Consider the following 23,298-nt stretch of genomic DNA (forward strand, 5'->3'; position numbering starts at 1 on the left):
CTTGTAACTCCCAGAGCTCACACGTTCTCTCTATAATATTTAGTTAGATAGTAAATAATGCAAAATTAAATTCCCCATTCATATTCCCAAACATTATCACAGCGCTTTGTCTCAGCTTACTGAGTACAGGGTCTGATTTTTGTGGTGAATCTACTGCTTACATCAAGACCTTAGCCTCCTCGATGAAATCCTCTTCAGACATTGCTCCTTCACGAATGGTCTTTATGGCAACTTTTGTCTTCTCCAGCCAGTAGCCAAGGTAAACCACACCAAACTGACCACTGCCTATTTCCTGCACACGGGTGAGCTCAGAGGGATTAATGACCAGTTTTCCTGTTGATTGTAAGAGAAAGAGTAAGAATCTAGCAGAAAAACGTCAAAGAAAAAGCTTTTGTGGGTTAAATATTAAGACAGGACTCTGAGTAAGAGTTTCTGACTCTGACTTAAATCGTCTGTGTGACTTTTGGTGGCTCATTTCACTAGTTCATGCTGCAGTTCATGTACCAGAATAACAGCATTCCCATTTTTTCCTCTATTTCTTTTGTCTATCCAGTTCTTCAGGGAGGACTGTTTCTAACACATGTATATATTACTATGCACAACATGTTTCTCAGTTCTCTTGATGCTTCTGAGAATTACAGTAATGTTTGGAATGGTGCAATGTAAAGATCTGAAGAAAACTATGATACACATGAGAATTTTTCATTCTCCATGGGGATATTCAGGTTCACCCAGATAACCAAGGAGGTGTGTGATTCCCATACATGTGGTAAAGAGAATAACTCCATACCATAGCTCAGCCCTGCAGTGATTGGGGCCTTTTTCTTCCAAGAAGACACTGCATACCGCAAACGAGTAACAAGACCTGAATAACAGAAGGAAAGATGGGTTTCAGTTATTGTCACAGTTATGGGAAGTGTGGCTGTTTTTCTCCCCAGAAGGGAGTCAGGATACTTGCAGCACATTTATTGTACTGAGTTCTCAGCTCCACTTGAGGGCAGCTGGATCTCTATTCAGTGTGATTTCCTGCCTGCTCAAAGGAAGCTTATTCTGATCAGTTTCAGCTTATTTTTCATTCTTGCTCTGTCAGCAAGTGTGAGTCTATGTTAACTGATGAAATTCCAAATTATACATTTATATTTTTGAAGCCCATGGTTTCCCTTGGTACTCTGAGCTGTAGTCTTTGATGAGTCCCATGTTTGGCTATGGATCTTGGCCATGTCCCTAACTTTGTGTCAAATCAAGGCCCAGAGATATGCCACCTCCAGGGCAAGAAGGCACTGCAGTTTATCTCAAGCAAGTTGCTTGTTTAGCAGTTGCTGACACACTCCCATGGACTCCTGAGAATGAAAGGGCTCTCTATTGTTTGTCTGTATGACATCTGCATTAGTCATACTCAGAAGGATCACCAGAATGAAGAAGTTGGAAGCTTAGCCAAGATGGTCATTTTACAGACATTCAAGTGCCAGGGTAACATTTCAGTGTAAGGATGGAGGGATTGAGAGCCTTCCTTCCTTGAGAACAGTCACCTGGCTAGATGGTGAAATAGCAACTTCCCTATAGCATCAGCATTCACTTACCTCCTGCATTGTGCTGGTGGTAGTTGATGAGTTCAGGGATGCAGTCAAAGACGTGTTTTTCTGCCAAGTAGTATCTCTTGGGAAAGTCAGTTGTCTCATTGATGTGGTAATGTTTTATAACAGGGTTGTTATCCGTACTGAAAAAGATGAAGTTTTCTTTGAGAAAAACTAGGTTACAGCAAAAAGATAGAAATTTGGGGTATAGATGGAAGAGAGCAAAGAAATGGGACAGCCTTCCTTACAATGAATGGGTGAGGAGTGAGGAGTGAGCTGCAATTGCTAGTGAAAACTGTACTTCTATACTCTCACTGGTAGATATTCTCAACTCTAGAAAGGCTGAGGTTTCTCAATAAGAACGAGTTGAATACTATGTTCCTCTGCCTTTTTATGAAACAAAACTTTCTGCCCCATGACAGAAACCCTTTCACTGGTCCTGTATTATCCACTTCGGATGAGTCCAGCACATAGCCCATGTTGATCCTACAGGCACTTCAGCTAGGGAGGAAATTTCAACAAAATTACAAGCCTGGTGATGTCTAAGGGACTATTTATAGGCACTTATTTAGATGCAGGGTGAAGTGGAGCCTTTAATATGCTTTGCTTTGCGAATGGCAGCTAACTCTTCTGCCTTTTTTGGAAGCATTTTTCTCTATCGTTTTAATGAGCCTTCTGCTCTATCTTCATGATGCCAAAACAACTACAGAGATTACTCTCTCATAGAAGCCATTTCATTGATGTAATTAATGTGAAAAGCTGCTGAGCTCAGCTGTACCTCAGTGCTTTGGTGAAAACAGAGACTGTGTACATGCCAGGCTGCCTCGAATCTCTCACCATGAAGGCACCTTCTCTACCCTGTAACAAGATCAGAGAAGAGAAAACTGGTTAGAGACATCACAGAAAAAGAAGCAGGCCAGGGGAAAAGCTCTGCTCATTTCAGTCCTGTCTACTGCTCAGACATGAGGATTTGCTAAAGATGTCAGAAAAAAAAGGAGCTCTCAGCCACCCCATGCTCTTTCCTGGTGTATGCCCAGGGACTGCAGGTACACCCAGCTGATCTCTCTTGGGTGCCATGTATTTTTAGCTTGATTTCCTGAGGAAATGGGACTTATGCAATCATGTTGAGTATGTGTGGGTGTAGGCACACATGAATGCATGTCTCTGTTCCTCTAAGCTTCTCCTCTAGAAATTTTGATTGCTTTCAACCTTATCTGAGAGAACACTGGTGATCTTAATTTCAGACAAGTTCAACGAAAGTGGGCAGCTGAGTGGAAAGGCAAACCACACTGAGTGCCCTCCACGGAGAGCAGTTGCAGGATGAAGGTGCTACTTATTCAATACCAAAGAATCCATATGAGAGCATATGAGAGATAACTTACCAAGGTACCAGAAATAGAAAAAGCTTGGACAAGATCCTTTGTGCTCACAGGTACACCAGCCAACCAATATCTAAATATAACTGCTTAGGAAAGCAGGCTATCTCCACTCAGGCATTCACAGAACAATTTTCCTTTCTAATTTTTCACTGTAATTGTTTTCTACTCATCTGAATGCTAAAATGTTCCATAGGCCTGCAGGGCCAAACACTAATGAATCAGATAGCAGGGGAGAAGATTTAACATAACAGTTGGGATGCAGTGTGCTGAGCTGACTGTACATTGATAATAAAGGCCATAATTTTTTTATGTTTGAAGATACTTTTACATCTGATACTTCAAATGCTTGATTATTTTTGCTTTGCTTTACCTGATGGAATCCCTCCACTTCTATGTGCCCAATCTTCTTTTCTACATTTAAAAAAAAACAACGGACTTCCTTCATTTCAACACTGCTAATATTGACAGCAGACACACAGCAACCTGTGACTGTCTTTTGTCTGACAAAGCTGGAAGGAGCTTTATCAGCTTTACCAGACAAATCCTATCCGCAGCACGTGGTGCAAGGCTAAGCCACCACGTGCAGCCTGTCTCAGCCTCCTGCTGGCACAGGTTGAGGAGAGTTGGGGGTAGCATCCTGCTGAGCTGCTTTCAGCACCATTCTTCCCTTCCGTCTCACATGGGAGCAAGGCTGGCTGGAGACCACTCAAGTGCTTGGCTGTGTGCTTGGAAGGAGCTGTAAGGGATGGGAGGTTTTGAACCAGAAGTGTCTGCAGCCAAACAGGAGCAGCAGCCACAGAAAAGCTATGGAAGGACCAGAAGAAAAAATATGTTCACTCAATCCTGGATGGTTACATCCTGTAGTAGTTCATAAGAGATCAGAGATTATTTTAAACCGCATAAAAATAAGCTCCTGTTTTCATAAAGTACTGTCATTCAGCATTTTATTTGGGTCTTCTGTTAGTGTAAGAGCTGACACTGTAAAAACTAACATTGTGTTTGTGTGGAAAATTTGAACAAGAAATGTACTCTTTTTATTTGCATGACAGTCTTCACTGGAAAACTCTGTCTCTACTGAAAGATTAGAGACGCACACACGCACATAACACAGAGCTAAGCATAACACCAACCCATACTTTTGGCTTTCACCCAAAATACCACAGCACAAGATTAGTTCGATTTTCAGAGAACTGCTGGCATTCGCAGGCCTCCAGCAGAGTCGTGATGAGCTACAACCTGAGTTTTCAGCCAACTCTGTTCTGAAAAGGTGTTTTCCATCATCTCTCTGCCCTGGGTGAGGGTGGCAGGGTGGAACTGCTTGCTGCCTGCCAATGGCTGCTGCGGTGTTGGGGGCTGCTGGTGCATGAATCCCCACCAGCCCCATGCCATGCATGGCCCAGGGACAGCAGCACAGCAGGGACCTGGCACTCAGTTTGCCCTTGCACAAAGCAGCACTCATGGGCTGCTCCTCAGTTCTCATTTATTAATTATTATCACCCATCTGACCTGTACGTAAACACCGGCTTACCTCATCCCTGAGGAGCATTTCTGCTTTGCTTCTGCTGATGTTCTTATTGTACCATCTGAAAACAGCAAAAGACTGCGTGTCAGCATTTCTAGGCTATTAAAGTTCTTGCTGGAAAGCCTCTGCACTGAAAGTCTCTAATACAAGCGACAACATAGCGTAGGGTGGGGACATTTGAGGTTTGCAGCTTCTGTAACAAATCCAGCATTTAGAGGTACAACAAAAACACAGGCACAACTTACTCATATATTTGCAGGTTATCGGGTGATTTTTCTGCCAGATAGCTACTTGGCACATAGCCTTCATGCCTGTGAAAACGTGATACAGCACATGTGAGCTATGGACAGGATTTTCTCTGCATCCATGGAAGTCAGCCCTGAAAGATTTGTTGGCTAGATGCCTTGTTCTTTGCATGATAGAAATGCTGGGTTTTATGTATTTTGTAGGGTTCCTGGAAACAACAATATCCTTCCCAGCCCAGATAAACAAGGAGAACTGAGGAGAAATAATGCATGGCCTCCATCACTGTTCATACTGAGGATCCTCTAGTTTGATTTTGTACTAGTTATCCCCCCGGAGTGCATTCTTGTTTCCACACGTTTTTTCCCATAAGTTTGACAGCAAGTACCAGCCTGAGCTAAGGATTGCTCTTTAAAAAATCAACTTTGGGTCCTTTTTCTTCAGCTGCCTAGATACAAGCAGCATCCAAGGGAAGGATCCTTCCATCGCTCTTTCTTCTATGTATCAAAAGGTACTTCGCAAAAGTTGTACTAGAGGCCAGATATATGCTAGTGGATGAGCAAACTGGACTTAGAAAGGATTTGTGAATTTGATGTTGAAAAGGGACTTACCCATTCTTATCTTGAATCAGCCACCAGTGTTCCTCAGAGCTGTCAACCACATGATATTCCTCATTGTACTGTAACGTCAGCTCCTGCGGATTCTGGGCTTCATAGTCGTATATGGCCATGACTAAGGTTTCCTTTGTGTTTAGCAATGATTTCTGCACCAATTAGGAAAAAGGCTCATCATATTCATGTTCATAAATGTCAGTGGCATGCTTCCTGAAATGATATTCCCCTGACAACACTGGTGTGCTCTGTACTCAGTTCTTTTAGGCTTAAGGCAGAATTAACCCTGTCTGATCTGATTTTCACAGATGTTTCCTAAACTCCCATTAAAAGATACCAGTGATAAAATCTCTTTGCTCTTCTTAGATGGACCTAACAACCTCACAGCTCCTCACTTCTTATTGTGATTTTTTCCATCCACAAGTGGGTTTGGAAAACTGCTTATTCTGCTCCTTTTAAGAGCAGCTTTTGCAGATATAAAGGCTTTTCTCATATCCACCCCCTTTCCCAGTTTCCCTTTCTACAGAACAAAAAAAAAGACACCACCTTTGAAGCTTTCCTCACCATTGGAAAGCTACTTGTAACACAGCTATCTTTAAAGGACTGAATCCAGTGCAGTGGATTGCAGCTGATTATTTTTAACTTATGGGGAAAGAAAAAAAAAAGGAAAAGGGAAGAGAAAAGCCCAGGGAATATTATCATAGTTGATATTCTAGGTCATTGCTCCATGATGAACATTACTGAACTTTTGCTACCTTTGCTAGTTAAACATACAGGACACTAAGGACAGTGTTGCATGCCTTGCTGTACTCACCCAGTTATCTTCAGGAGTTGGAGGAAGAGGCTTCTTTGAGGCTGAAATGAAATCAAGAAAGCTAATTTGAATCAGATATAGACAAACCTTACAGAAATAGAACAGCTAGCTTTGGTCGTTTAGAGTAAGATGTGCCAACAGCTGCACCTGCACAGTGACTCTCAGCAACGTGGCACGGGTTTGAAACTGATGTGCAGACTGTATAAGGAATCACAGAAATACAAGGGGAAAAAAAGTCTTGAGTGTAAAATGATTGACTTCCCTGTCTGCCAGCACTTACATCTCCATTGATAGTACAGAGGAAACATGGGAAGAACAGAATAGGACACATGGGAAGGAGTGCAGGTATCTTAAAAAGCTGTTGTTATGGCTTGTTGAAGGATCACAGCTGATCAAGTTCTTAGGTTTCAGTTTCACTCCTCAGACAGAACAAAGCATTCTGCAGAGGAAAATATTAATTCAAAACAAAGACTAACATGTGTAGTGAGAAATAAGCCAAAACAAGGAACGTCCAAAGAAGACGGCAGCTTGTCTCTTGATCAAAATGTAACATGGTATACTTTCATGTTCTGCACAAGATTTAATCTTTTACTTTTTCTAGGAATAAATATTTTCAGGGTCAAGAGGCTCTGAACGAAATCTCATACCAGTTTTGGTGGGGTCATACTCTATACAGCCAACTGCCATCTTCTCTGTCTGAGCACAGCATCTCCACTTGCCATCTATCCAAAAATCTGGATGATACTTTGAGACCAAACTGTTGTTGCTTTTGGTTTCTGGAAAGTGTTACAATAAGAGAAAAAAGGAGGAAAAAATGGATTTGTTTGTATTGACATAATCTCTGAAAGATACATAGAATAATCTCTGAAAAATACATAGAACTGAACAGAAATAATCCGCACTAAAGTATCTTCTTATTTTTTTTTCAAACCATTATTCTATGTGAATATTATCAGCCTCATCCTTTTCTCTCTTCAAACTGTTAAACACCAAAACCACAGAGAAAAGGTTTCAAAAACAGAAAGAAAACCTGGTGCACCAGGTACTGATTCTCATAGCAAACTGCATCTCTGCAGTATACATATACATAGGACACAGACTCTGCTGCTTTGGCTCGGTGTTCAGAAGGAGCTGCACCAGTTGGGATTCACCAGCTCTAAATATTTTTGTACATGTAGATGCCAGCTGTGAATCTCTGTAATCAAAAGTCCTTTGGTTTGAAACTATTTGCCATAATAATTTTCTTAAAAAGACAAAAAAAAAAAAAAAATTATCCTGGCCCGTTGCTGTTTGATCAATTCAAATAAAATTGTTGTTGACCACTCAGATTGTCTCAACATACTGAACTAGAGGAGGTGGTAAAGCAGAAACTCGGAACAGGTACACCCTAGAAGGGGAATAACTGATTGTAAGACTAAGTGCCTGAACTTAATAATAACTCAAACAGGCATAAAGTTTTCAAAATGAACTAAACTGCAGCTCACGTTACAAAACAGGAGAAAGCTATGAGGGAATCAGGGTGCAATTTTCATGTAACTAAACAACCTCTTCCTTCTGCACGCAGCGGTTAGTTATTGTAGCTTCACTTCAGAATCATTGTAATGAACCACAGAACAATTCAAGAGGTGAACAGGAAATGAAAGCTACCCACAAAAATGTTTCTTAATAATCATGATTCTCTAAGAAGGTTGTCATCTAAACAAAGTAGCTATTAATCAGTGCTGAGAAATCTACCCAGAAAATATTGTAACTTGGATTACAAGTTTTCCAAAGCTTTTGAAAACACACCCACAACATTCGCAAATGTGTTTGTTTCCATAGCTGCGTTGCTAATGACCACTTTGCATGTTTGGATGTAAGAAATCAGCTCCTCTCACATGTTTTCTTGGCATTTTAGCTTTTGAGAAAAATGACCTGAAATAACTAACTTCTACAATCGAGTGAGCCTAAGGGTTCTGTTACCTTCCTTCAGTGTAAAGACCCATCTCTGCCGGCTCTCACGGTTGGGTGCGAACACGTAGAGGATGTAGTTATCATGGACAATCTGGAGAGGGGAATAAAGATGGGAGCCAGCCATTAGAAACAATCCTGGGCATGGTGGAACCTTGGAAAGAAACAGGCAGCAACCCCCATGTCAACTACGTAAATCCATACAAAATGATGCTGTGAACAAGTGGAGTACATAGGGCCTGTTCAGAGTCATCCATAGCCTCAGTGCCTTTTACTTTTCTAAAACTGAGTACAAAACTTGGTCAAGAAAGAATTCTAGATGGGTTATTTATCTATTTTTTAAATCAATTTTTTGTTGATAAGAAATGCCAGTGAAACCAACGGAAATGTTGCAACTTCAGTGTGCGCAGAAGCCAGCCCACTACATGCCAGCTGTAGCCTATTCTTCTGAAGCACCTCCAGGGAAATGACATCTGTTTCTCAGCAGTTTCTTTTAAGACACCCTCACTTAAAATCTAAGAGCCAAATTTAGCTTTTCTAGTCAGTATAAATCCCAAGCAATGCCCTGGGGATTCGCTGCACTACTGTCACTCTAAAGTATTTGATAGCTTTCACTAGGATTATTTGGGGAAATAAGAAACTAGAGCAGATGAGCAGTGAGCAGTCAGGATGCTGGTTTCATAAACTTGTCCTTAGTAATGAACAAATGATGGAAGAGAAATACAGAACATTTATGAAGTTTCAGACTAGAGAGTGAAATCATCACAGGAACAAAAATGACTCAGAATCTTAATCAGATGACTACATTTGAGCCTAAAATGTGATGTAACACACAATCTATGTTTCTTTTCCAATATTTATCTCAAGAATTTAAATCCAAATGAGACCTGGTCTCTTTGATGCACAAACACTTTGAAAAAACTTCAACCAATGTCTTTAAACAGAGATTTCTAGAAGACAGCATCTGTTTTTTTCAAAGCTTAAAGCAGTGTAGATGAAGGCAACATTAATAACTGTTTAAATTACAGGAAGCATTTGCTATCTCTTGGCCTAATGCCCCTGCAGGCACACGCAGACAGCTATGTGACTCAGTTGCTTTGCAGTCTACAGAGAGACAAATTATAACCTCTGTTTAAAAAAAAATAAAAACAAGGGGGGAATAATTCCCACTCATTTAAAGACACTCTTGTTGATATTACAGTTGTGTCTGTAGAATGTTTTGACAATTTAAGATGGATTTTGAAATGCATAGCAAGCAGATCTCCAGAAAACATAGCCATGAGCATGCACAACTGCACAAAATCCTCCCTTCAGCTACTCTGCAAGGGGCTGACCTGCCAGAGGAGCCACGCAGAGATAATGAAGGGATATTGGTGCTTCCTCTGGAGGTTTACAGCCAGGTGCAGTTGAGATGCTTCAGACAAAATGGACAATATTGTTTTACAAAATATTGCAGAGTTGACCCTGGGATAAAATTCAGATGGAATACAAGCAGAATTCCCCTGACCTTGGCAGAACATTGTCCGACACAATGAAGCCTCTGCCACCACTTCACCAGTACCAGCACTACCTGCACTTTATTTTGTTCTTCCTGTAGAACTGGAGATGTGGAGATGTAGATGAAAATTCAGCCCCAGAACTAGCAGATCTGAACATTTGTTCCTTCTCCCATCCATGCTTACCCAGGAAAGCTGCATTATAATGTGGGAAGGGAGGAAAGAGCAGTTGAGGTTCCCTCACCAAGCTTTTCCCAGCTAGGCAGATCCCAACCAGCCCTGGCTAAGAGCTGTTCTGTCAGGCTGCTCATCAACAGCTGTTTGCAGCATAAAACAGCATCTTCTGTTGCTCCTAAAGTCCCATAGACAAGGCTGTAACAATCGGATTGTTTCAAGTCATCTGTGAACAGATTGTCCTGTATTCATGGAAATTCATACACCATAATTATCATTGAAAATAGTGTCACCAATGAGATAAAATTCTGATTACTGAGCCTTTGAGTCCTTAGTGCTCTTCTAACCTCTCTGCTTTTTCTTCATTTCATAATATTCATCTCAGTGTTGACTTCATTAAGGATTGCAATGTGCAGGAGAATTTTAGTGAAAGACAGAAAGAAGTACTATCACTTATCAGTATATCCAACAGACAGACTCACCTGGAAAGGATATTTATATTGACAGGGGATGATGATGTCACTTTTCACAATTTCTACACATTTAATCCTGGAAAGTTCCACAGAACCCTTCAAAGTCCTTTTTTTCTAAAAAACAGATAGAAGCACTTGGTTAAGGTTAGCGATTGTGGATTATGTACATAATGAGACAAGACTGAGATGTCCATAGGAGATTTCTAATTTTGATAGAGACAAACCAGATGATATAGTAGGTATAAGTACAAGGAATTATTCTCATATATGTCACCTCAGTGTACGTGGCACATACACATCTGCACACAGATATATTTCAGCTCAGCACATGGAATCTTAGAGAACCAGTCAAAACTTTAGGTCGAAATTCAGGTTTTATTTTTTCCTTCCAAGAAAATTAGATCTCTTTTTAACCAAAAAAGAACTACTTTCATGAAACTTTCGGTTTGTTAACACTCCTGATTCATAGAGAAAATCTATGAAACAATATACTTTATTTAAAGAAAACTTTGGGGTACTTTGATTTTCAAAACGGAGCATTTCATCTAAAATATAATATTTTTACTGCCTGAGAAAAAAAAAAACACATCTCTGTTTTTGGTCTTTCTAGGTTTTTAGCTTAAGGAAAATATCAGGAAATTTTAAAATAAATAATATGCTGAAGAACCTGCCTACAAAACTACTTTTCTGTCAGCTTCTGCTGTGATTATTCATCAGATGCCAGATAGCTAGATAGCAGAATAGGCTGTCAGGGGAAGGCAAGAACAGAATTGATACGCCATATCCCAGCTGCCCTCGGCATGCCTTATTTCCCACTGAAGCACTGCCTATAGCTCCCAGATAGTAGCAATCAGCTCAAGCAAGAGAGATGGGCAAGGAAGATGCCAGCAGAAGCTATCAGATGCTTGCTATGTGGTACATGCTTCTGAGGGATTTGCTACAAATGTGTTTGCTCTTCGGAGACAAACCAGTTTCCTATTTTGTTTCATTTTCAGTAGGGATGAAACATTAACATTCTCCCAGCTCAGATTTGCCACCCAAAGAACACTGCAAAAACTGTTTCTGCAAGAGCTTCATACTTTGCCCTCATATACCTGGCCTGAGGAAAGAGATGGAAGTTATCACAGCGTGGTCTCACATTGCTCTTGCTGGACTTTGTTGGTATATATTGGTATATATCTCTTGTATGCCGGCAGTTCAGCCAGCACCTCTGGGTTTGCTGCCAAGTCTGTCTCTTGTATTTGTCATTTGCCTATATAGCTTTGTGGGGTGGAATGGGATTTTTTTAATCAATAAACCCAAGGCTGCAAGACAGCTCTGAATTTAAAAATCAATTGACTAGCAAGAGTACTGCGAAAGCTTAGAAAGCCTCTCTGCACTGCATTTTCTTTTATTCTTGTCTGTTCAGTTCTTCCAGATTTGGCTTCCTCTGTCTCTTCTCCACAACCTCCTCTATCATTTGTTCTACCCCTGGGACTTCTACTCTGCCATGAGACACAAAGCCATTTATTTCCTACAGAACCCTTCAATTTTGTTAATGCTGAGCTCCCTTTCAGCTGATTATTGTGAAGACCCCGGGTTTAACCACACATGAGGCTTTCAGAGTTGATGCTGATTGTCCCAGTCACAGTCTCTACTCTTTCACTGCAGAGAGGATTTTGTTGACACATTTCCATTCTCCAGTGAAAGACAGGGCCCAGTCTTCTTGAGGAGCTTTATGCAGTTGTTCTGCAACTCTCTTCACCTCCTGAGCTCCTTCTAGTTGTGTAACTTCAGCAAAAAATCCCCATCACCTCAAGTTAAAGCACATCAGGCTGTGTGCCACAGTTGCTGTATTGCCTAGCAAGTCCTCCACAGATGGGACTTTGCTGACAGAAAGCAATTATAGTCCTGAAGCAGCACAAACTATAGGAATTACCATTCACAAACCAGGCATTACCCAGCAGCAAGCCTAGGAACTAACCATACCCCTGGTTTTGTGATGCCTGACTGCTTTAATCTAACAAAAGCAACTGAGCCATTTGGAAGGGAGGGGAGAGAAAAGACCTCTTAAAAATGGTCTCCAAAACCTCAGAGACTTGTTTCTAAGAGAGCTAGACTAAACATAATGAGAGATCTCCGTTTGTAGTTTTCAGTCTGCCCAGAGTATAATTAAATAGATGTTTTAGTTGGTTGGTCAGAAAAACCATCAGTTGTCTTGCTGTGTAATGCGTGTGGCAAGATAACCAAGGCACACTGCTGTCTCAAGAGGAAAAGCACAGTGTGTGCAGATCAGTATGTCCTGCTTTCAGGCCATTATTTGCAGTACGGGAAGGGGAAGCTGACAGCACTGAATGGAGCTGAGTGCATCACAAACTCAACGCATTATGGTGTTCAACTCCGGTGTTTCACCTCCTCTTGCCTCACAGCTCCAGCAGTTTTAGAAATGATTGCAGTGGTTTCTATTTGCCTTAGATACCGGTAGTACTAACTTTGGAAGAAATAGGTGGGAATTTCCGTACTAGAACTATTCTGTAGTAATTTCTACCTGCACAGTCCTACCCTACAGCACAGAAGAGGACTCTCACAGTGCTCATTGAGGGGAAGAGCCACCTTGTGTTTTATCATGTGCTCAGCCTACACAGCTCTCAGCACTGCAACTCAACTAGCACATGCAACTCAACCAGTGGCCCATTAATCCTTTCCCATCAGCTCATGTCCTGCTGGTTCCAGGACAAACATGGGAAGAAGCAGAGCCATGGGCTGGGCTACGGGAGGGCAACGAGCCAGCAGTGAACCCAGCACTGTGCCGCGGGTGTGCTTCCTGACTGCGGTTCTGTACTCGTTGCTTCACAAACGTCTCAGATTTTGTGAGATATGGGGCTGTACAGTCTGAGGAATGTGTTGCTTTCTGGTTAACGCTTTGCTGTTGCTATTCGTGGTCCTGATTCATCAAATGTGCTGAACCAAAGAATCACAAATCTTGGTGGATGCTTAAAGCTTTTGCTAAATGCCACCTTATTTATCAAAAGGAATTGGCAGTAAAAGCTATCAACAGTGCAAGAGCAGAGGGAAGAGAGGGAGGCCAAATGGCAGAAGAGATGGGGTGGGCAAAGCTTCACCTCCAGGAGCTCAGGAGAGAGGGGGCAGAACCTTGAGCAGGCAGAAAGGCAGTGTGCTGCACTTCACAAAGCTGACAGAGCTCAAAAGTTGTATAAGAACTTGCCTCTTTTCTTTTTGGGGTGTAAGGAAAAAAAGCAAGAAATTAGGGTTCCTTTGGCCCCAAACTCCTGATCAGTGCTCACTTCCCACAGCTCTAGTGTTTGCTTTCCCCTTTCCTCATTTCTCTCTACTTCATCCCCATCGCCTTCAACATCCCTACCTCAGCTATACTTGATGGTCCCCCTGCCTGCCCAGGAATCTCTGAAAGGAGCAGGTTTCCCCTCAGCATCTCTGGGCCCCTAAGTACACGAGGCCTTCCTCTACCACAAGCTCAGCCCATGGGTCTGTGCTCACCCACTGCTCCCCACTGAAGCCCAGCTGCAGCTGGACACTTTCCCTCAGTAGGTGGAAAGGGGAAGGAAGCTTATAGCTGCAGCGGAGAGAGGTAGGAAATTCCAGTCCTCTGCAAGCAAAACCGCAGAAACATTTCCATCAGTAAAAGCATTTAATGGCCTTCTCTGCAGTGCTAGCTTTGCGAGGCTCTGGGCTGATTTACATTCCCTGCTTTCATTTGTCAGCTTGAATAGAAGGAACCGTTCTTAATTAACCATCTTGGTGATGAAGCAGACGACGGGTCTTTGCCTTGCCCCAGTCTCCTTGTGCCTTATCACCAGCTCCCCATCTCTCTGCCCAGCGAATAGCCTGGATAGAGGCAGGAGTGAAAGGAATTTCTTACGCTGTGAAAATGTAGTGGTGAAACAAAACGTTATTTATTATTATTATTGTTGTTTTTAATGGCACATACAGTCCCCCAAACACAGGCAAGATTAAAACCTCAGAAGATGGATAGGTCAAAATGGGTTGAAAGGGCACAAGCTGTTTTCCGGGAGCAGAGGCAATGCAGCTGCCCTGGGTCAGGGCATGAATGAAGGCAGAACTTCGTGTGTACCTTTTCTGTAGGGTTTTTTCATGAAAACCAAATAATCTTCCAAAATTTGGAAATACAAGTGCTCAGCTTGCATCTGTGTTGCTCTCCTTTGGCTGCCAATGAGTTGCACTTTTTTTTTTTTTTTAAATTTCAAAATGATTGAAAAGAAATATTTAAAGTTGAAGGGTCTTTCTCTCACACAACTGGCTCACCTCAAAAAGGCAAAATAATGTCTGAGTTTGCATGGTCAGATCATTCCAGATATGCTCTCTTAGCTTCCAGTAAAACATTTGAGGCTACTTTTATAGTTTTACCCAGAGCAGTTAATACTGACCAGTCTTGGAGACAGGCCACTTGGTTCAAGGGTCTGTTGTGATCAAAGATCACACTTTTACATTCTCATGTGCTTAAATTAAGCTCTAGAAATAATACAGAAACATACGTATGCCTTTCTTGCTCTGTTTTCTCTGCTCTTAACTGTAAGAAATATTCACCATAGCCACACATTTTATGGAGGATATGAGTACACGGTTTTCAGGGCAAGATGCAACATTGCAGTTCAACCACTGGTAGGAAATAAGTGGGTCAGTGTACAGACCACTTCACTGAACCTGCCTGTCTGTTTGCAGGCGGATTTACATCAAAGTGAAGCAGAATCGTTGTGAAAGATTTATCTCCTAGAGATGGAGAACTCAATTTGTTGAAGGCTGGTGAACATCTCCTTTTTTAATTAGTGACAAATCACTATTTTCCAGCTCTGATTCTCTTCAGGCCTTGTTGAGCTTCTACAGTATAATTTCTAGATTTGTTGAGATGCTCAGATTTTGTTTATGCCTATGCTGTTGCAGAGTATCCAGTTTATTCAGCAACTTATAGTTCTCTCATAGGCACGTATTGGCTCTAAGAGCAGTGGAGAAGAACATAGAAAATAGTAACTAGGAACTTATGAGATATCATGAAATTAGATGGATTCTTAACAGCAATTCTCTTATAAAGTATTTTTCCACTGACCAAAAGATTTGTGCTTGAACTTGAACCTCCTTGAAACCTGCACTGATACAATTAATTTTTGTCCCTTATCTTATCATATCCCTTATCTATACATTGGGGCATGTGTTCTTTTTATCATTAACAGCTAGGATATAAAGAACTGTTGATTGCTGGATTTATAGAAATTTTGCTGAACACTGACATTGTTCATTATTTTGAGTTCTCATTCTTAAAAGGAACACCAACAGACTGAAGTTTTATGGGAAGTTAAACAATTTTAAAATGAATTTTGAAAACTAATTTGGACAATTTGGATGTTAAAAGAAAGTTGGAAGGGATTTTGTGTTCAGACAAAGTAGTCTGAAGGAAAAGCAGAAAGAGGTGGCAATTGGTAGTACTGGGATTTTCTGTAGATCTCTGACTGTTGTGTTGTGCTGTAATAACACAAGATACTCTGTCATATTTAATATTTCAATTCCTAAATGTAGCTGCTTAATGCATATATCTATGACAACTGTTCTGTCCTGCTACTTTAAGTAATAGATAAATAAATCTTGTTTCACAGCTGTTTTTACATCTAAAGATAGGAAGGTCTTCTAGTGTTGGGCTCAATCTGGATGCAGAGTGCATCGAATTGTGTTAACGACAAAATCAACTGCATCTGGTGCCTAAGATGGATCCATGTATTTAAGTAGTGTGACTAGAAGGGCTGTGTCTGCTTTGCTTGTCTGTATTCCCTGATTGCTCTTGTGTCTAACTTTAGCACCTGCAGTCAGGATCTTCTTTCTGCTTTGCTGCTCTTCCAGGAGCTTGCAAAGATCTCCTTGTTTGCAGCCTCACCTACAGTGCAGGACTTGGGCACAGACCTTGTTGTGGAAGCTGAATCACAGCTGGCTCCTATGTTAGTAAGTAAATATTTCGTCTGCTAGTGAGATGACATGGTGCTGCTTAATGATTGTGCTGTGTGCTGTTAGTACACATTGTTTGCATGCTATCAGCTCACTCATCACTCACTGTCACCCCCAAAAACTGATTTCAGTATCAAATATTGTTTACAGAGATGGTAGAACAGTTGACAATCAAAGTCTGCTTCGTGCAAATAATCTGTTTGTTTTCACTTTACTTGGATAAATTCTCAGTTTCTCTGGGAATAACTGCTACAGAAAAATTACTCCTTCCATTCTTTTTAAGTCCTATAGGCTAAAAGTGGTATTGGTATTTCCAATAAAATCATTTTAAACCACAGAAATCTTAAAGCCTCTTAAAACAGGCAGAAAAGTCAATAGAACTCAGAAGACCTGGCCGGCAGCCAGTTAGGAGCTGGCTGTTGTGCTGTCCCATAGTCCAGGCTTCCTAAGGTGCCTGGCTTTCAGAATTATGTGAACCTAAATCTAGGAGAGACGCAGAGGGAGATTAAAACTGTAGTCTTTCTACAAGTGCTCGTTTTCATGGGCTATGTGAATTTAAGGTTCAAATACAAAGGTTGGATGGAAAAGCATGCTTGGACATTAGATCATTTTTCTTTGGGCCCCCATTTGCAAGGCCACAGTGTTTTCATTAAATTTGTATTTCAGTACCAGCAGTCGTATTGCTGTCCTGTCTGAGATGATTATCAAGGCATGCATCCCTACTATTGGCACAAGTGGTTTGAGAAGAAAATCAATATCATTGTTAAGGAAACAGAAAAGAAAAAAAAAGATTCTTGGTTTTTGAACCTTTTTCTTAGTATATAAAAAGTAAGTCTTTTATGTTATAGAAAAACATATGGATCAATTACTAAATATTACATGAATTTTACCGAAACTAATCTTGACTTGCAAAGATGGGAGGAGTGGATAGCAGTGAATGAAGGGTTCAGTGATAAAAGGAAGCTAAATTAAATCTCCTGATGTCATCACTTTTTCATTAAAAATGTATAATTCTTAAAGGGTGAAATCTGGTCAGAAAGGGTAAAAGAGTGTAAAGCAATAAGAAGTCATTGCAACAACATTCGTACAGTGCTGATTATGATATAAAGAAAAGGCAGGCACTGGAAGCAAAAGTGGCTACAGTAGAAGTCTAATAAAAGATTCAAAAATCTCATTGTAGCATATTCATCTTAAGAATTCCTTTTTAAAGATGAAAAAAGAGAACAAATATTAGACTTTTTTTTTTTTGGCAGCATCTCTATTAAAAAGAAGATTAGAGCTTCGTGATTTATGGAAGTTGGGAGTACTTGACATTTCCCAGGGGAACATTGCTCAGAATTAATTTTAAAAGAAAATATATGGAATATTGAAGAGCAATAAATACCTAAGGAAAGACCTGGTAGGAGCAGAACAGAGTCTGCAAAGACAGCGGTAGTAGAAAATACTTATAATCAAAATTCTGGAAGATAAAATGAGTTGTTTAAAAAAAAAAAAAAAGTAGCTTTTTTCCTTATCAGATTCTATCACACATTTGTGGAATTAGTAAGGATGTAGAGAGCAGACCTAGAATAAATTGCATTTTGTTTACAGCAGAAGCACAGTTTTCCCACCCAGAATCACGCTGCAGAAGAAAGTGTGAAAGAGAACTCTGGTAGATTGAAATTTTGTAAATATCTAAAAATAAGAATTGGTAAAACATTCTGGAACAAGTGCCAGACCAAAGCTGTGAAAACTTTACCTCTGTTTCAAGCAGTGGCTGGTCAAAGCCTTTGCTGACTTGGTTTAGTGTTGGCTATACAGTCCTGCTCTGAATATTGATCTAATGATCTACATAACGTTGATCTAATGGTGGCATCTGTATTGATCTAATGTTGGCATCAGTGTTACCCTGAGCACAAAGTCTGACTAAATTAAGGTGGGCCCCCCAGCCAGTTTTCCAGTAATTGTGATTTTTACAATAGAAATTAGGATTATTGCGGCAAACGACATTAACTTAATCATTCCTTATCTCCTGTAATGCAATTAGGATTATTAAAAAAAATCCGTGATATATTCACAGAGATGCTAAAGGATTTCAAATCAGTACACAGGTTTGCACCTTGTCTCTGTCTTATTTATGGTTATATTGATTTTTTTTTAATGTAAAATAATAATTAAAGCAGTTGTGATGTAGGTAGATGCCATGCCTGATTACTTAGTGAGTGATGTGTTTATTATTAATAAATTAGTTTGAGATATGCATTGGAAGGCAGCTGGTACTGCAAATGCTGGCAAGCAAATAGGGTTTGTTAATAAATACACAATAAATTATGAAGATGATCTATGCACTTATGCATATATTTATGGGAAGTTCTTCAAAAACATCTTTAAATTCACTGAATATGAGGATTATAATTTTGTCTGAGGTATCCAGAATACGCAAAGCATGTCTTATATTAAACAGTACAAAATGGTGTGGACAACCATTGTAATTAACAAGAAGGAACACCGAAATCATGGTCTTCAGAAGCAAGCTCCTACTGTGTTTACATTAGTCTCAGTGAGAAAAACAAGCCTTTCCAGGACAAGATGGATAGGTCAGGGTCTCTGTAATCAAATGGAGTTCCAGGGTGAGAAGCAAAGAGATTATTGTGTTACGGTGAGTAGCTGGACTCTTGCAAGTAACACAAAGCGTAGATAATGCAACAGAAACAGATACAGCATTTTTAGGATCCTGATAAAAGGTTTTTCAGGCAAGTTTATTCATTTGTTCTTCTGGAATGACAGAAAGGAACTTCCTGGATGTACTGAAGGTGTCATATCAAAGATTTGAATGTTGGAGCCCAGGACAAGGCTGACTCATGCTGTGTGACCTCTTGAGCATCTGACCAGTGTTGGAAGAACAGTACTGATATAAAGGAAGAGGGAACTCAGTCCTTAAAAATAACCACATGCCTGAACTTCCCAGGTATTGGAAGCAACTTTAGCAGCTCTGAAATATTTCTCAATGTCTGCACAGGACAAGGCATTAAGAAGACTTCAAAGGGGGGAAAACTGTGGCACAGGGACAGATTTTGCATTGTTGGTACAGTGAGGTGCCAGCACTCCATGTTACCAGGCTAACCCAGGAGGAGCAGCTCTGATCCGCACACTGTATCACTGGGACCCTGAGAGTATCTCATAAATACACATTTGTGTGCTATAAGTTACTCTGGTGAGGATCAAACCCACTGAAATAGTTAAAATCATATCTCCTGTGTGCTCATTCCCTTGCATGGTCAGTAACTATAAAAGCAGTCGCCAGAAATGAAGAATTTTTGCCCATGTAATTGATTTGCATGTTGCAATAAAGGCACTTCTGATGTATTTTAGCAGACGGGGGCTGAATACATGTAATCAGGGCTTGTCTTTATGTTAAGACAGCCTTGCATTGTGCTCCGGATAACGAATTCCAGAAAACACAGCTTCTTATTGTTGTCAGTTATTGGGGGCTCATTCTCCTAATGAGACATGTAAATATCTTTCATTAACATTAACAGTGATTGTATGCGTGGCTCTGAGAAAAACAGTGCCTTCTGTTTAGCTGTGTGCTGCTGTGACAAAATGCCATCAGAGCTATTGCAAAAATTTGCCTTTATTATGTTGGTTGTCTTGGCAGCTTTTGGTATCATTTACTAAATAGTCTCTGTACCTCTTAACCTGACCTGGTTATTTCTTTGCTTTGGACTGCTACAGTAAGTTACACATCTTTTTATATTCACAATGTCTGAATCCACAGAAAGGGACAGGTTGTTAAACCCTTTAAATACAGACAAAATGTGTAACTGTGCTTAACATGTAAGGATATGCCTTACTTTAAGTCACATCATTGAAACCATTGGGATTTCTCAAATTGTTTAGTAACTTGCTAATTGTTTTACCTGAATTTATGTATAGGCTGTTGTTGCTGACAGAATAGGGGGTACACTATATTACTGAACTCTTGAGTACAGTAAGGGGTTCTTAAAGAAACTCTTTGAAATCTCTGGCAGCAAACATCCACAGAGACTTCCCTGGAAAAAAAATGTGTTTTAAAAGTCCAGGCAGAAGCTGATCCATCTATCCATTGCAGCACACGTGCCTGAGGATACTCTCCATCTCTATGGCATGCAGGCAGAGAGAAGCTAGCACCCATAAAGCTTTGCCTTCTGAATATCCCGAGTAAAGGGACCACAAGCAAACTGCCAGTTTCCAATAATCCACAGCCTGTCTTATTCCCACCAATTATTGGAGAGTCTATGTGGAGCAGAGCCAAACCTGTGCTAGAGATTTAGCACTGCAGACCATTGGTTTTCTTGCACGCTCCTTGGTCCTGGTTGGTTCATCAGAATGGACGTTATTTGTGTGTCAGGCAGGTACTGTAATTGTCTCCTCATGGGCTGTGAAATCCTCTCTGGGACTTTCACTCTGTTCTTAGCATGGGACAAGAGAGTGCTGGGAGAGTCTGCCCTAAGCTTTGCCTCCAGAACAGCCATGACCTCACCATGTGGAAGCCTGACCAGGATGATCTAATTTTTGGCTGAAAAGGCTGAGAGTTGCTTGTGGGAGTACGTCACAGGACAAAGTCTTTTCTACACGTTCGACACAAAGTCCTTCTATTCACACAATGACCTGATTTTTGACAATTTGTTTCAGCAAAAAGTCAGCGTTTTGTGGAAAATCATCTCTGTAATTACATATATGCATATGGTCATTCACAGAATCACAGTACCACAGAATGGTTTAGGTCTTTAGGTAAAGACCATCCAATTCTAACCCCCCTCCCTTGGGCAGGGATGCCTCCCACCAGCTCAGGCTGCCCAGGGCCCCATTCAACCTGGCCTTGAACAGCACCAGGAATGGGGAACTCACAGCTTCTTTGGGCAGCAGTGTCAGGGCCTCTCTACTCTCTGAGGAAAGATTTTCTTCCTAATATCTAACCTAAGTCTCCCCTCTCTTAGTTTAAAACTGTTTTCCCCCAGCCTGTATATAGGCACACACGTATACGCAAAGGTATGTCAGCTGTCACTTGGTGAGCAATCAGATTTTGCCTTTTAAATCTTATATGTTTATTTCATCAGCATTTTAAGATGTTCTCGAGTTGCCTAATTGACATTTAGGAAGACTTGGGGACAAAATTTCCAAAGGCAATCATGTGGCATATGAAATCTATGCCCAGCTGAAAGTTTCTGAATCAGATTTTCCAACTGATCTAAGTGTCTAAAGATGCAAACACTCAGCTAGTGTGAGTTTGCAAAAGTAGCTAAGCAAAATATGCGTTGAGTTGTCCTCAAATCCTTCAGGACTCACCAAGCACCACTGCAAACTAGGTGTGAATATTTTGCAAAGTACCTATAGCAGAATTACTTCTGAAATGCTTTTGAAAGTTTTAAGTAGGATAATAGAATAGTTATAATAGAATTTAAAATCTTAATGCCAACTGAAAGACAGTTTGAGTAGCAGTCAAGTGGAGTCTCAATACAAGTACAGGTGCACTAGTCAGCAATAAATATTTTCTTATTCAAATACAGAGATAAGAAAAACACTCATAAAATAAAAGCAAGAGAAGTATCTTGTGCACACGTGAGAGAAATAACTTGAAAATAAGAATGTTAGTTAAACATTTTTTGAAGCTGGTATCCATTATACTTTGCTTATTGTTGGGTTCAGTTTTAACTTAATTTTCTTTGTCTAAGTGATAGGAGATGGTCTGAAGGTGACAATGCAAGGCAACAAGATCCCCAGTACTGGTCTGTGCACAGTAACAGTGCCTGAACTTTATGGATTATCAGCATGTTATGCGACTGTTGGGAAGCAAGCAATATCTATATACAACCATACTGAGGCTCAGCAAACATCCAGCTAAACAGAACAGGGAAATAATTCTCACTTCACTAGAACACTTAACATAATAGGGCCCACACTGACTGCTGACTTTCTTCTTTTTTAGCAAATCAGGGAAATGCAAGCCTGAGGAAACAATGCCGAATCTGAGCATGTATCTTGTCATCACATCCCTTTTGGAGTTAACTCAAAGCTAGGCCTGTTATGCACAGCAGCTGAATTTATTTTGAAATGTAAGATTGGTCTCCCGCCAGCCATCAGACTGTTGCTCTAAGGGGAAATATGAGAGTGAAGATCTCTGCCATACAAATCTCTCCCATACCCGTGTGAGCAGCCAGGAACAGGCTCATTAGCTGGTAGCTGTTACAGGCAGTGATTTTAACAGCAAGTGCTAAATTCCTACAACAGAATTAGACACTTTCTATGAAGTTACAACATAGTCTTATTCTTCCATTTGCACCAAATGCTCACTGACCAGAAGATCTGAAGAACCCATGTGACCACTCTACAATTTTCAGCAACTGGTGCTGTAATAGAAACCAGAAATGTTACTAAAATATAAGAAAGAGTTCATCCTTCCCTTCATTACTCTATTATTAGAGGAAAAAATGGCTGACGTACCCCATGGCGATGTTCATAGTAAGCCAGCTTAGATTTGGTTAAGACAAAGAAGCGCACTTTAAAGTTGGAGGGTGAAGTCCTTCTCTTCTGCTGGGATTTTTTGATCAGCTGCTCTTCCAGGAGCACACAGTTATTCATGACTGGGCAAAGAATGGTCCTCTCCCAGGACATGAGATGCCTGCCCTACGCACTGAGCGCCCGTCCAAGAAAGAGACACAAGGAGGAAGACAGTTGAGAGTTTTGCTTTTTTCTGAAAAAGAAAGAAAGAAAGAAAGAAATTATTCAAAAGGCAGCGTAGGTGCTTTAAGCTTTATCTTTCCATCTACAGCAAAGCTTCCTTTCTGCCAAACCGTAACCACATCCTCTCTGAAGTCATAAAACGAATAGCACAGGCTGAAGCAAACTCTAGGGCAAATGTTATGGAAAAAATAACACTTGAGGGACATTCAATAGATGTGAATCAATGATTAGGGATGAATTAGAAGGGTGTGACATGATGAAGCATCTGTCTCTTTTAGTAAATACAGTTATAAGTGCACATGTTGAGCATGGTTATATAGGATGAATGACTCTCTGGTCCCTTTAGAAGTAGGTCGTGTTTCCATACTTCTTTTTTGAAGGAATAGTGCCTTT

The 23,298-nt window shown here is 40.6% G+C and overlaps 1 protein-coding gene across 1 annotated transcript in view; it reads right to left on the reverse strand.

Annotated features, from left to right (window-relative positions):
- Positions 1-22,981, reverse strand: part of ITK (IL2 inducible T cell kinase) — a 30,056-nt gene extending 7,075 nt beyond the window's left edge. Inside the window, exons 1-12 of the mRNA XM_031598214.2 lie at positions 22,666-22,981; positions 10,246-10,350; positions 8,106-8,187; positions 6,791-6,919; positions 6,144-6,184; positions 5,330-5,481; positions 4,721-4,786; positions 4,482-4,536; positions 2,353-2,432; positions 1,581-1,717; positions 791-865; positions 162-333 (exon numbers count right to left, since the gene is read on the reverse strand). Of these exons, the coding sequence (XP_031454074.1) occupies positions 162-333; positions 791-865; positions 1,581-1,717; positions 2,353-2,432; positions 4,482-4,536; positions 4,721-4,786; positions 5,330-5,481; positions 6,144-6,184; positions 6,791-6,919; positions 8,106-8,187; positions 10,246-10,350; positions 22,666-22,836 (1,265 nt within the window). The 5' untranslated portion in view covers positions 22,837-22,981. The remainder of the gene's footprint in view (positions 1-161; positions 334-790; positions 866-1,580; positions 1,718-2,352; positions 2,433-4,481; positions 4,537-4,720; positions 4,787-5,329; positions 5,482-6,143; positions 6,185-6,790; positions 6,920-8,105; positions 8,188-10,245; positions 10,351-22,665) is intronic.
- Between the last annotated feature and the right edge of the window lie 317 nt (positions 22,982-23,298).

Source organism: Phasianus colchicus, chromosome 15, assembly GCF_987193195.1.
Source record: "Phasianus colchicus chromosome 15, bPhaCol1.hap1.1, whole genome shotgun sequence".
Classification (NCBI taxonomy): domain Eukaryota; kingdom Metazoa; phylum Chordata; class Aves; order Galliformes; family Phasianidae; genus Phasianus; species Phasianus colchicus.